This window comes from Melozone crissalis, unplaced genomic scaffold (genome assembly GCF_028551555.1).
Source record: "Melozone crissalis strain CALT ecotype California unplaced genomic scaffold, PUWL_Pcris_2 ptg000016l_1, whole genome shotgun sequence".
Lineage (NCBI taxonomy): Eukaryota > Metazoa > Chordata > Aves > Passeriformes > Passerellidae > Melozone > Melozone crissalis.
Window position 1 is genome coordinate 28429731 of NW_026535794.1, and position 11399 is coordinate 28441129.

At 38.7% G+C, this 11399-nt stretch overlaps 1 protein-coding gene across 3 annotated transcripts in view; it reads left to right on the plus strand.

Annotated features, from left to right (window-relative positions):
- The window catches only part of SCIN (scinderin), a 68339-nt gene extending 59260 nt beyond the window's left edge, over positions 1 to 9079 (plus strand). For all 3 annotated transcript variants that reach the window (XM_054273350.1, XM_054273349.1, XM_054273348.1), the window contains 6 exons: positions 1843 to 2013; positions 2501 to 2678; positions 3155 to 3276; positions 4945 to 5022; positions 6289 to 6349; positions 7300 to 9079. In XM_054273350.1, coding sequence (XP_054129325.1) covers positions 1843 to 2013; positions 2501 to 2678; positions 3155 to 3276; positions 4945 to 5022; positions 6289 to 6349; positions 7300 to 7433 — 744 coding nt within the window. In that variant the 3' untranslated portion in view covers positions 7434 to 9079. The remainder of the gene's footprint in view (positions 1 to 1842; positions 2014 to 2500; positions 2679 to 3154; positions 3277 to 4944; positions 5023 to 6288; positions 6350 to 7299) is intronic.
- The last annotated feature ends 2320 nt before the right edge of the window (positions 9080 to 11399 follow it).

An 11399-nucleotide genomic window follows, 5' to 3' on the forward strand; every position in this document is an offset into this window, starting at 1 on the left:
ATGTGCAGAAATGGGGTGTGCAAAGCAAGGCACAGGGCACTGGCAACTAAAGGGTTTGAGTTGATGAGCTAGTCCTTAGCTTGACTGGGTGTGTTCTGTTTTATCACTACTGAGAAGGGGTAGATAGATGAAGACCTGAGGGGTCTCTTTTCACAGAAAAGCTTGGGCTGTGAGATGACAAGGGACAAGCAGAGATTTTCTAGGCAGCAGGAGATAATTCTGTGATTCCCATTTCTTAATTACAAAAGCAAAAGGCTTTCCCCACCCACCAAGGTAGAGTTAATTCAGTTGGCAGCCCAAACTTTTATCCACTAATCAATTATGATTCTGACTGGAATTATACTAAGGAAGGATTAGAACACTTTTGGATAATTACTGCTTGAACTATTCCTAACAAGTGCTCTATATTTGGACCTTGTCCAGCCCAATGTGGTCCTGCCTCATACCTAAGGCTAATGTTAATCTTAAAGTAATAACAATATTTCTACCATTGTTAACAATATTACTGCTGCAATCATAAGGTGCTTAAAAAGGGTTTTTATTAAAGCTGAAGAAGATCCATTTCACTGCAGTAGACATGATACTTAAAAGTACTTTCAGCCTGCAATGGGTTTAGGAATGTATATGTGTACATATCCATATGTGTATATATATGCACATGTGTATGTATATGTGTGCATTTTTATGCAAACAGACACAATATATTACCTGTGTATCACACAGTGTTTTACATGTCTATCAGCATTATTTGGAAGCTTTCAGTGTGCTATTTTCTGTGGTCACTAGATGGCACCACAGTACAAGGGACTGTTAAAACGTTGGGCATGCAAGAATGTGTTTCTCTGTGCTGTTTGGGTTATTCGGGGTTTTTTATTTGGATTGGTTTTTGGTTTTTTGGGGGTTTTTTTGTGGTTTGAGGTTTTTGTTTTCCCTTTTGTAAAATCCTGCTGCAGTTTGGCCGTTACAGGTGTATATGTGTCCTAGGTTATCCTTACCAGACAACTGCAGCAGTCTGTGTACCTGTGAAATAAGTAAAAGCACTTGTTTCTGCCCAGCTGCAGCTGTTCCTCTGGGCACCCCGGCTCTCAGCTGCCCCAGGCCTCACTGGGGGCTCTCCATTTCTCCTCCTCTGCTGACTACACAGCATGTCTCGTTCCCTTTTTTCCCTTTCTTTCTGGGAATGAAGACAGGGATTTGTAGCCCTCTACCTTGGCCAGTGGTACTGTTATAAAGGAAAACGAAATGGTTGCATACAAATAACTTTAATCATACATTAACTTATAAATAATCATTCTTCATAGCTCAATGTGTTTTATTTTAGATCGCAGTAGCATCTTTCACATCTGTAATGGAAGTTCATTTTCATCATCCATGTTACACTCTGGATGAGAAATTCATGATACTTTTTTCATCCTCTTGGCAGATAAAATACATATAGAAATGAATAAAATGAATAACCATTCTCTTCTGCTTAAATACAGGGTACCTAAACTTCCAAGATAGTTTTTCAGGAGAATTAAGTCATTCTATAAAACACTATGAAATGACAGTTCTTTTGAAAATGAATGATTTTTATAGCAGCCATTTTAATCAGCTAAATATTATGTTGGAAGTTTGAATTTTATCTTTGTGTCACTGTGATTAACAAAAAGAAAAATCTCACAAATGCTCTACTCTGTATGTCTGGAGCTATATTTTTAGATCTTTTCAGCTTGCCATTTCTCGTTTTTGCTAACATACTTAGCATTGTTGGCTAGGATCTCCATAGCTGTTCAGCAAAGACCAAAAATAACGACATGTGTCCTTTTGTTTCTTTTATTGCATTTCTTTACATATCTACAGATCCGAGTCAGTCAAGGTAAAGAGCCTGCACATTTACTGAGCTTGTTCAAAAACAAACCACTTATAGTCTACAAGGATGGGACATCCAGGAGGGAAGGTCAGAAACCTGCTCCACCAACACGACTCTTCCAAATCCGCAGGAACCTGGCATCCATTACTAGGATTGCAGAGGTAAGGTCACCTGCTAAGTAAAGCAGCCATTCCCAGTGGGAAATAAAAGAGCTGCCATGAGCTTCTCTGACTAATCTTGTTGGGTAGTCATATCTGATAGGAACACAGAACTCCAGATCCAGCCCACTGCTCTATTTGATGAACCCATCCAATAAACCAAAGAGAGTATGCTGTAGCTGGCTGGAATCAGTCTGCATCGCTCAGAGGAGCCATAAGAATACACACAGTGAACAGTCAGCTCACAAAGAACAGGCAAGACGTCAGCAACTCCTTTGAGATGGTCTTTCCTACTGCAAACAGTCCTAAGTTCTGCCCTGCAAGTCAGCTCCCTGTCTTAAATCTAATTTGTATCAGTATAAAACTAGGGAAGAACTGAAGACCAAAAGCATAGCAGATTAACATGTCTACACATTTTATATAAATATGCAAAATAGTAATTACATTATCTGAAGATTTGAAGAATAAAGCAATTTCTTTTTTTATCTAGGTTGATGTTGACGCAGCATCACTAAACTCTAATGATGTCTTTGTTCTGAAACTGCCAAACAACTCTGGCTACACGTGGGTAGGAAAAGGAGCAAATAAAGAAGAGGAACAAGGAGCTCAGTACATTGCCAATGTTCTCAAATGCCAGACTGCAAAGATTAATGAAGGCCAGGAACCAGGTTTGTATGAGGCCACATGGCTGCTAATAGACAGCTGAGAATACACAGCGCATGGATACAGTAGGTTTAGATTAGATATTAGGGAAAAAAATCTTTACTGTGAGGGTGGGGAGGCACTGGAACAGGTTGCCCAGAGAAATGGCGGATGCCTCATCCCTGGAACTGTTTAAGGAGGGTTTGGATGGAGTTTGGTGCAGCCTGATGTACTGAAAGATGTCCCTGCCCATGGCAGGGGCATTGGAGCTAGATGATTTTTAAGGTCCCTTCCAACTCAGGCCATTCTATAACTCTGTGATTCTTCCTAGGTATGCAACTGATACTGGTATTTTGACAAACTGCAGGAAATACTGTAAGAAAAGTCATTCATCTTTGAGACAGAAAAGGGATTGTTCAGGGATTTCTGAAATACTATCTAGCAAACTAAAATACCAAATGTTAAATCAGCTGATGGATAAATTGTATATTATGTATTTTAGAGGAATTCTGGAAAGCACTTGGAGGTAAAAAAAAATACCAGACTTCATCACAACTCTTGACAAAGGCTGAAGATCATCCCCCTCGCTTGTATGGTTGTTCTAATAAGACAGGCAGATTTATTGTGAGTATATTTTGGATACTTTCTGTTTAATTATATAGTTTCTGGTATATTTTGCCTTGGAAATCAGGGGTCATTGAATGAATTTGGGGTTCTGGCTTAGTTAGCCAGGATTGGCAAGCACTAGAGAGTGGACATTTGATGCTTTAAGCCATCCAAATGCAATGGATGAACAGAATAATTATTACTGCAGAAGTTTGCATCCAGAGCCTGCTCCAGCCTGGAAACAGAGATGTGCAGATGCAAAATTTCCCCAGTCAAAAGCAATTTAATTCTTGCAGAGCATCACCAGATTGCTATCAATTTGCTGAGAAAGAGCAGGTCAGTGCCTTGCCCCTTACGTGTTTGACAGTGGTGGCAAGGAAAAAAAAATGCTGCTTGCCAAAAATCCCTAGCTATCTGATATTTTCCATAGAGATTTAAGATGTGTAATTATGCCTTTAAGGTATTGGCCTGTGTTCAAGGAGGTAGGAAGACCTACTTCCCTGGCAGAAGTGCCCAGAGCTATGTGCTGGGTATTAAGTCTGTGATTCAGGCTTAATTACTTACCCTATTCTGGAGGGCAATGCTGTGTCACCAGTTGGCAAGGACACACTCATTTTTAGGTAGGGGACATAGCTGGCAGTCTCCTTAAGGCACAGCCCAGTCATTTGGAGAGGGATAAAACAAATAGGATCCTTTAATAAGGACTTCAAAATCTTATGAGACTAGGAAAGTGTATTCTTCTAACAAGTTTCTAAAATACTTCTGGGAAATACAGTAATAGGAACCAAACTCTCTGCAGTAGTCTGCTGGGAGCTATGGATTTGCTTTTTATTTTAAATTCCCTCCAAATTCTGTGAAATCCTCTCTTTCCTGTAGCTTTTCTCTAGTAACTGAATCACCACCATTAGAGGTCCCAGAAGAGGCAGGTGGGACGACTCTGACCTTCTGGCCCCCATAACACAGGGTGGGGAAAAGGAATGTCTTTTTCACCATCTGGTTATCATCCCTTTAGCACTCCCGCATGACCACACATAGCCAAACCCTTGACAATCCTTTAAAAGTAGGAGCCATTAGCTACATTATTATCTCTCCTTCTCGTACAGAATAATATTAAACTGCTTTCTGTCTTCCTGCATGTCCTTGGAAGAAGCAAGCAGTCTGCCTTTTCTCTGGGGACTAATGGCTTAGTCAACTGTAATGTCCCATTGTCAAGTGACTGGGAAGCTTGGTTGGGTGTGTATTTCATCTCTGAGCTCACCCACTGCAAGCCAAAGCAGTATTTTTTCCTAATTAATGAATATAAGCTGCATGAATGTATCAGCTTGGTTGGCTCAAGGTTCAAATTTCCCTGTGTCCTTCTTCTGGCAGACCTCAGTCCCAACATAACAATAGTAGACAATTATAATGTAGATCTTTGCCTCTCCTGAGGAAATCTTACCAATTCTGAAAATCCAAGAGCTGATTTTATAGGACATGCCATTATGTGATTTGTTTTGTTTCAGAGAAACACCCTTAATGCAGTCATCAAATCAGTTTAGGGTTTGATCCTTTAGGAGCCAAAAGAACTGTTCATCAGCCTCTGCTCTTAAGATTGTAAAAATAGGTTAGGTCTTTACAAAATTGTATGCCTTAATGAATCATTAAAAACAAAAAAAAAACACCCTCAAAACATATAATCCTTTTTAGATTGAAGAGGTCCCAGGAGAATTCACTCAGGATGATTTGGCTGAAGATGATGTCATGTTGCTGGATGTTTGGGATCAGGTGAGTTGTGTAAGACTGCTTTTTGTGATAGCAAGGATAATTTATTCTTAATCACTTAGTTTGTAAGATGGAAGGAACAATCATCTTGACTGAATGGAAGCTGTTTTGTTTTCTTTAAATTATACCAAGAGGAGCTGTATGATGTGCTGTATGATGTGCTGGTGTTCACACATGCCAGTGAATTTTCAAGCATGTGAGACCACAGCAGGCACTTCTTATTTAAACCAATGGAGGCTGCAAGAGTATAAGCCCCAGCTGCGTTCTGGAAAGGTTCTCACTAGTGTTCTTGACATCATCACAAAAATTTATTAATTAAAAAAAAATATTTAATTAAATGTATTTATAATCCACTACGTCCTTGTAGCAGAAGCCACCTACAAAAAGTCCTAGTAGAGAAATAGACCAGCACTAGATAGATCCTTACAAAAATTTCTTTATACTAGAAAGTGAATGGAGGATGACAGAAACAATCTCCATCATTACTCAGTTCACTGAAAACTGAAAATGGAGAAACCTTTGTGAATGACAGGAAAACTCACTGCAGATTTAGAGAACACATCTGTTTCTCACAGTATATTCTCTCTACCCTTCCTCTCCTCTTGGAAGGAAAGAGGAGAAGGCCCACACCCTATTTGTCTTCTTCAGTCTAACCCTTAAGGAACAAAAGGCTGAAGTTTTTGGAAATAAGAAGGAATGTCCATGGTTCATGTGAAAAGGAGTAATGGGGGGTGGTGGGGAAGAGCTGGATGGAAAGTAGTTGGGACGCACCAACTCAGATAAGAAGTCTTGGGATGTGTAGCTGGTTTCCAAGCAAATCCTGGAGAGAAATAAAAAAGTGTGTGGGGGATTGCAGATCAAGGCTCTGGTTGCTGGGTTTTTCAGCTGGCTATCTAGCAGTCACCTAGGGTAGCACATGTCACAGGGCACAAATGTTTATATGCACACAGAGCTCAAACCAGAGACAGTATTGCTACCTACACCCAAAGAGAAATTTCATTTTAAAGGTAATTAGAGATCCTTTCATCAGACTGAATAAAGGTCTGGCCTTCCAGTGTCTTGGAGAGCAGAGAGATTTCAGAGGGCATAACTACACTTGCTCACAAGGGAGAAAAAAACCATCAGTGTGGTTTGTGAGAGTTCTGTACCTTTGTGGTCTTTTCATAGCATATATTCTTTCTCCTAGAGGAATCAACTATTTTGTACTTTACCAGCTGTACATAACATCCTTATAGTGCCTGGGGAGTTATCTTTTTCCTCTATTTGCAGGTTTTCATCTGGATTGGGAAGGATGCTAATGAAACTGAGCGACAGGAATCTGTGAAATCAGGTAAATCAAATCAATTTGGCAGATTTCTGAGTGAAGTAGCATAAATATTACTTAACGAAGAGGAAAATACGATGTAGAAGAAATCTAGTTATGTTTACAGTGTCTCAAAGTGTTGCTGAGCTTATTAGAATTTAATACACAAGATGACTACTTTCACCTTTAAATGACCATTTAAAACTCTGTAAGTTTATGAAGGATAAAATAAATCAAGATAGCATTATTGGGCTGCAGAGCTTTTTAAATTATATGTAGGAGAGCTCTATGAAAAGTAACTGCACTGAAGAAGAAGGAATTTAAAAGGAGGTCCCTACTGACCTGCACCCTCAATAATGTATCTAGAGAAAGGATAGCCAGCAAGTCCTTACAGTGCCACCCTTCGCTCAGTTACATTTGTAGGAGGAAATTCCAATTACAGAACAAACAGAACAAATCAAGACAACACATGGCACACACCTCCTTGCAAAATCACGTCATCCCTGGTGTGACTTAATATTGCTGAGCTATTCTGACAAAGTTCATGCTGAAAACCCTTGCATGTGTTTCCCTGGAGCAGCTGGGGTTACCTGGCTGCGTTTCCATATGTATTGGTGTCATGTTGAGATGTCATCAAGGGAAACTCCACTCACTGGCTTTACAGGGACAAATTGGGAACGAAGCTTGTGCATCCTTACAGCACCAGCAAATGCTTTCTCCTGTTTAAGAGCCAAAGCCCAGCTGTATGGCAGCAAACTGTTCAGAAAAGCAATCCCTCTGTTTCAACTTCATGGAAAATTCCTTCAGTGCCAGCTGGGAAAAATCAGCCTTTACCTGATCATCTCGTTGCCTTTGAAATAATTAATCAAATACTGTATTATAGCAGCCCTGTGTTCTTTCACTGTGGCTTTTAATGTATTTTTTATACCAAAGGAATTAACTAATCATTCCATGTGTTATTTCCTCTCTGTTTTTAGCCAAACGCTATATTGAAACAGATCCTTCTGGCAGAGATAAGGGCACCCCCATTGTCATTGTGAAGCAAGGGCATGAACCCCCCACATTCACAGGCTGGTTCCTGGCCTGGGACTCTAACAGATGGAAGAACTGATCTCTCCAAGGAGACTCCAGCTTCAAGCCAAAGAATGACCAGAGCCCAGCTACTTTCTAGTATTTTTAAGCATAAGCTTATGCAACAACATGATGCATCTGTTGTTACACTTTCCTGAGCTTTGATGTATTTCTGTGAATAACCTAGAAATTCTTAGCACTGGGAAGGATAAATGATAATTGTAAACTGGCCAAATGGGGTGAGTGGGGCTCTTCTAGTAGTAAATACAGAAAATGCTACCAATCTTTAATCATAAAAGAAAGAAATACATTTTCTTTAATCTCCTGATTCTTTTAAAGAGAAGCTGTGGATCAGTTTATTTTAATGTGCTAAAATGGACCAAATTCTGTCTTCACTTAAAAATCCAAACTAATGCCACAGAAATTCCTTTACATTAAGGTCAAAATAATAGTGTGCAGAATTTGGCTTGAGAGAGAAATAAAACTATCCATTTCAAACAAAGACTGCACCTGATTTAATTATTAGGCCCACATATTGCTGCACTCATTGAAAGTTCCAGATAATGCCTGATCCACAGTGGGAGTTGTAGCTCACAGGGGCCAAATAATGGATGGATATTTGGAGAAAGCTGTGCTTAACATGTTTGTTTACCCTGTTAATACATATATGTGTGGAGCTTTAGACTGAATACTGTCAGAATACAAAATTGACAAAGTTATTTTTGAGGGGCAGTCTAGAGTATTGTAATGAATTCCTTTAGATTTATCTCTGAACCAGCTCCAGCTCCACCAGGTCTTTTTAACTAAAGCTCTTAACCACGGTGTAGTGCACTAGTGCTTTGAAGTGGAAGCAGAAGTAACAGCTTTGAAAGCACATCCTCTGCCTTAACCAGATAGCTCTTAAGCCATTCTTCACCTCCGTTGCCTTACTCAGCAGTGCTCAGTTCTTCTTCAGCATGCAGACTGTTCACCTTGCCAGGTGCAGGATGTCTTTCTAATTTTATCTGCAGGTGTTAGACAAATATCAAGCATGTCAAAAGCAGGGAAACCCCTGGTGTCGGTAGCATTTCTGGGAATATGGAATGTGAGTATGAACCATAGAATATGGCCTTCTCTTTTCTCTCAGGCACACTTACTGGAGCTTTTTTTTATTCTGGTGAATTTAAAAGTATGTTTTCAAAGTGGCTTTTATTTGTAACTTAGCCAGAAGAAAATCTGTTTAAGGGCAGTGGGAAAACTTCTTCAGATCTTTAGTGCTGCTTTGATCACTTATCCAGTAATGCTTGTTTTAAACAACAATTTGTACAGCTGTAAATCATACTGGTGTGGCTTTTTAATGACAGCATTTCAGCAGTTTTATTATTCTTTTTTTATTATATAAGTTAGTTTGGAAAGTGAAATTTTAGACATTTTTTTATTTTTAATATGCTTGGGATTTTAAATCAGGGTAATGCAAAAGAGCTAATTTAGTCTGAGCTCATAATATCAATGCCAAAAGAATTGTGAAGCTAAGAGATTAATTATAGGAGTTAGCTTTAAACATTTATTTAAACGTCTGCTAATATAGCTGGGCTGTATCTGAATGTAATTTCATTTAAAATAAAGTTACAAAAACCAGTATTCTATATGCCAAACTGATCTTCCTCTCTCTGACGTATTGTAGGGAGTGCTTCCACTGCATCTAGCAAGATTTCCTGAAAACCTTTTAAATGAAAAGTGCAGTGAGAAGTTACTTGTTTTGACTTTGGTGTAATTTTACCCATTGGAAGATTAACTCTTCTCACCAGCTTGACAATTACAAACCTAAGTGAAAATCAAAGAACTGGGTGGTTATTAGGTTGTTATTTTCATCTTTAAGAAAAAACACCATTGTTGTTAATCAAACTCCCTGGTTTTATAACTTTTTGCTTGCAAAAATGATTAATTACAGAAATAACTACTTAATAAAATAAGAGGAAATAGGTTTATGTTTGTTTTTAAAGGATACATGTTGCTTCTTATTTGTGAGAGTAGATAAGATGTCCTTCTGCTGGAAGGAGCACAAAGACCTTTCATTGCCTCAGCCACTGAGCAGCCTGTAATTATCTGATTGTTGTCTTCAACACATACATATGATTCTTCTCATTTTCAAAAAATAACAGTTACAGTAGCTTCTGAACCAAGGATTAGACAAGATTTGTCCTTCTTGCACATACACATCTTCCGGGACACTGAGGGCTCTGAACTGGCACAGTCTGCCAGCATATTCTCCAGCACTGTGAAAGCCTCTTTTCAGTTCCCTCACACAAGACAGAGGAGCTTTTGTGGCCTCCTGGCCTGGGCTTTTGAGTTTGTAATACATTGTTCTGGCATGTTGATTGCTGATGTTGAGAAGAGCATTGAGAGCTCATAAGGGAACAGTGTTCTCCATTGGGCTTTAAGCACAACAGCTGCTTGCAACATTGTTCTTGGGTTTGCTTGCCAGTGAGGAAGTTTATTTTTCATAATATATGTGCAGTACACACAAAGATGTATTTCTTTCCCTTGAGAAGAAGAAGTGAATGAGGGAGGACAGACAGGATGGACTATGAGTGCTTGGAAGTGTTAAAGATTAAGCTGTTTCCAAGAAAATATTTAAGCACCTAACTTAATGAATACACATATCAAACCTATCTGCCTTGTTTTCATAATAGAAAAAATTTTGCAGATCTGTATACAGACAAGTTCAGTCAAGAATAAGCTATGTCTTGCAGTATTTCACACAGTAATAGTATGTTCACTCTACTTGCAATGGCCAAATTAGACCCTGATTTAGGAGTTTCATTATGCTACTACCAAACAGAAAGCATTCATGTTCTATTGGTTGTAAACACAGCATCATTTTTCATCTTTATTTCATTGCAGCAGAAAGGTATTAGGAATCCTTAGAACTATCAGGACATTATAGTCCTATGTAGTATTCATATTACATAAAATACCATAATCTTAGAGTATAACTACAGATTATGCACAGGACAGGAGTCAGCTTCTGGAATCATTGTTCTAAATACCCATTCTGACCATAGTGCTATATTGAATTAGATCTGCTGTCAATTACTGTGTTAAATGCAGCTAAATTCAATTGAATGGTTTGATTTCTTGCCAGTGCAGACTCACACAGCCTTCAACTGCAGCAAGAAAATGCTGGTGATGGGAGGTGGTAGACAGTAAGATTATGGTTCCCTCTCACAGGATAACTGAGGAATCATAGAGAAAATGTTTTGCTTACTAAACTATAGCAGGAGGTGCTCTAAGACATCTTTAGACATCTTCATAGGCTACAGGAACACTTCTTGTTATTAATCTTGTAATCTTCTTGTAGTCTTCATTTTTACTGAATGTAAAAGAATTTAAAAGAAAAAAAATTAGCCCAAACAAGGCTATTCTTTTCCATGGACTGAAATTCTTCTTCAGAATTGACTTCTCTATAGGAAAGTTTCAGAAAAAACCTTCAAACTTTGCTTTAGGATACAACTGCTTCAGCAGCATCTCACTGAAGTTCTGCCTTTATGGCTTAATTGAGCCGAATGCAAGTATATGCCAAATGCCAAAAAATTATTATCTAATAAAACCAGAGCTAGATACTACTTTGCTGTGATGACTCTACAAATCCCTGCATTTTCTTTTTTAAAGACAATAATGTTGTCTTTAGATAAAGAAGTAATACACTTTTCCCTTATGGCTAGGAGTTCAGATGCTAAAATGAAAGGAACTTCTGAAAATACAATCAGATCTTTAATCTACTTCATGTCCTTGATGCCTAGTTACATCCTCTCTTGACTGGCCTAAAGTTACTTTCACCTTCTCTTCCTGTTAGCCCATTACCTTATGCTGAAAATGAATTTACTGCTCTCACTTCAGTGAAAGCTTCCAAGGTGCAAGGAGGAGAAGGCTGACCAGTGGGAACTAGGAGGCCCACCACAGCATAAAATTAACAGATGATTATTTTGGCCTTTCTCCCTCTGCTTGTCATTTTCCTCTTGACATT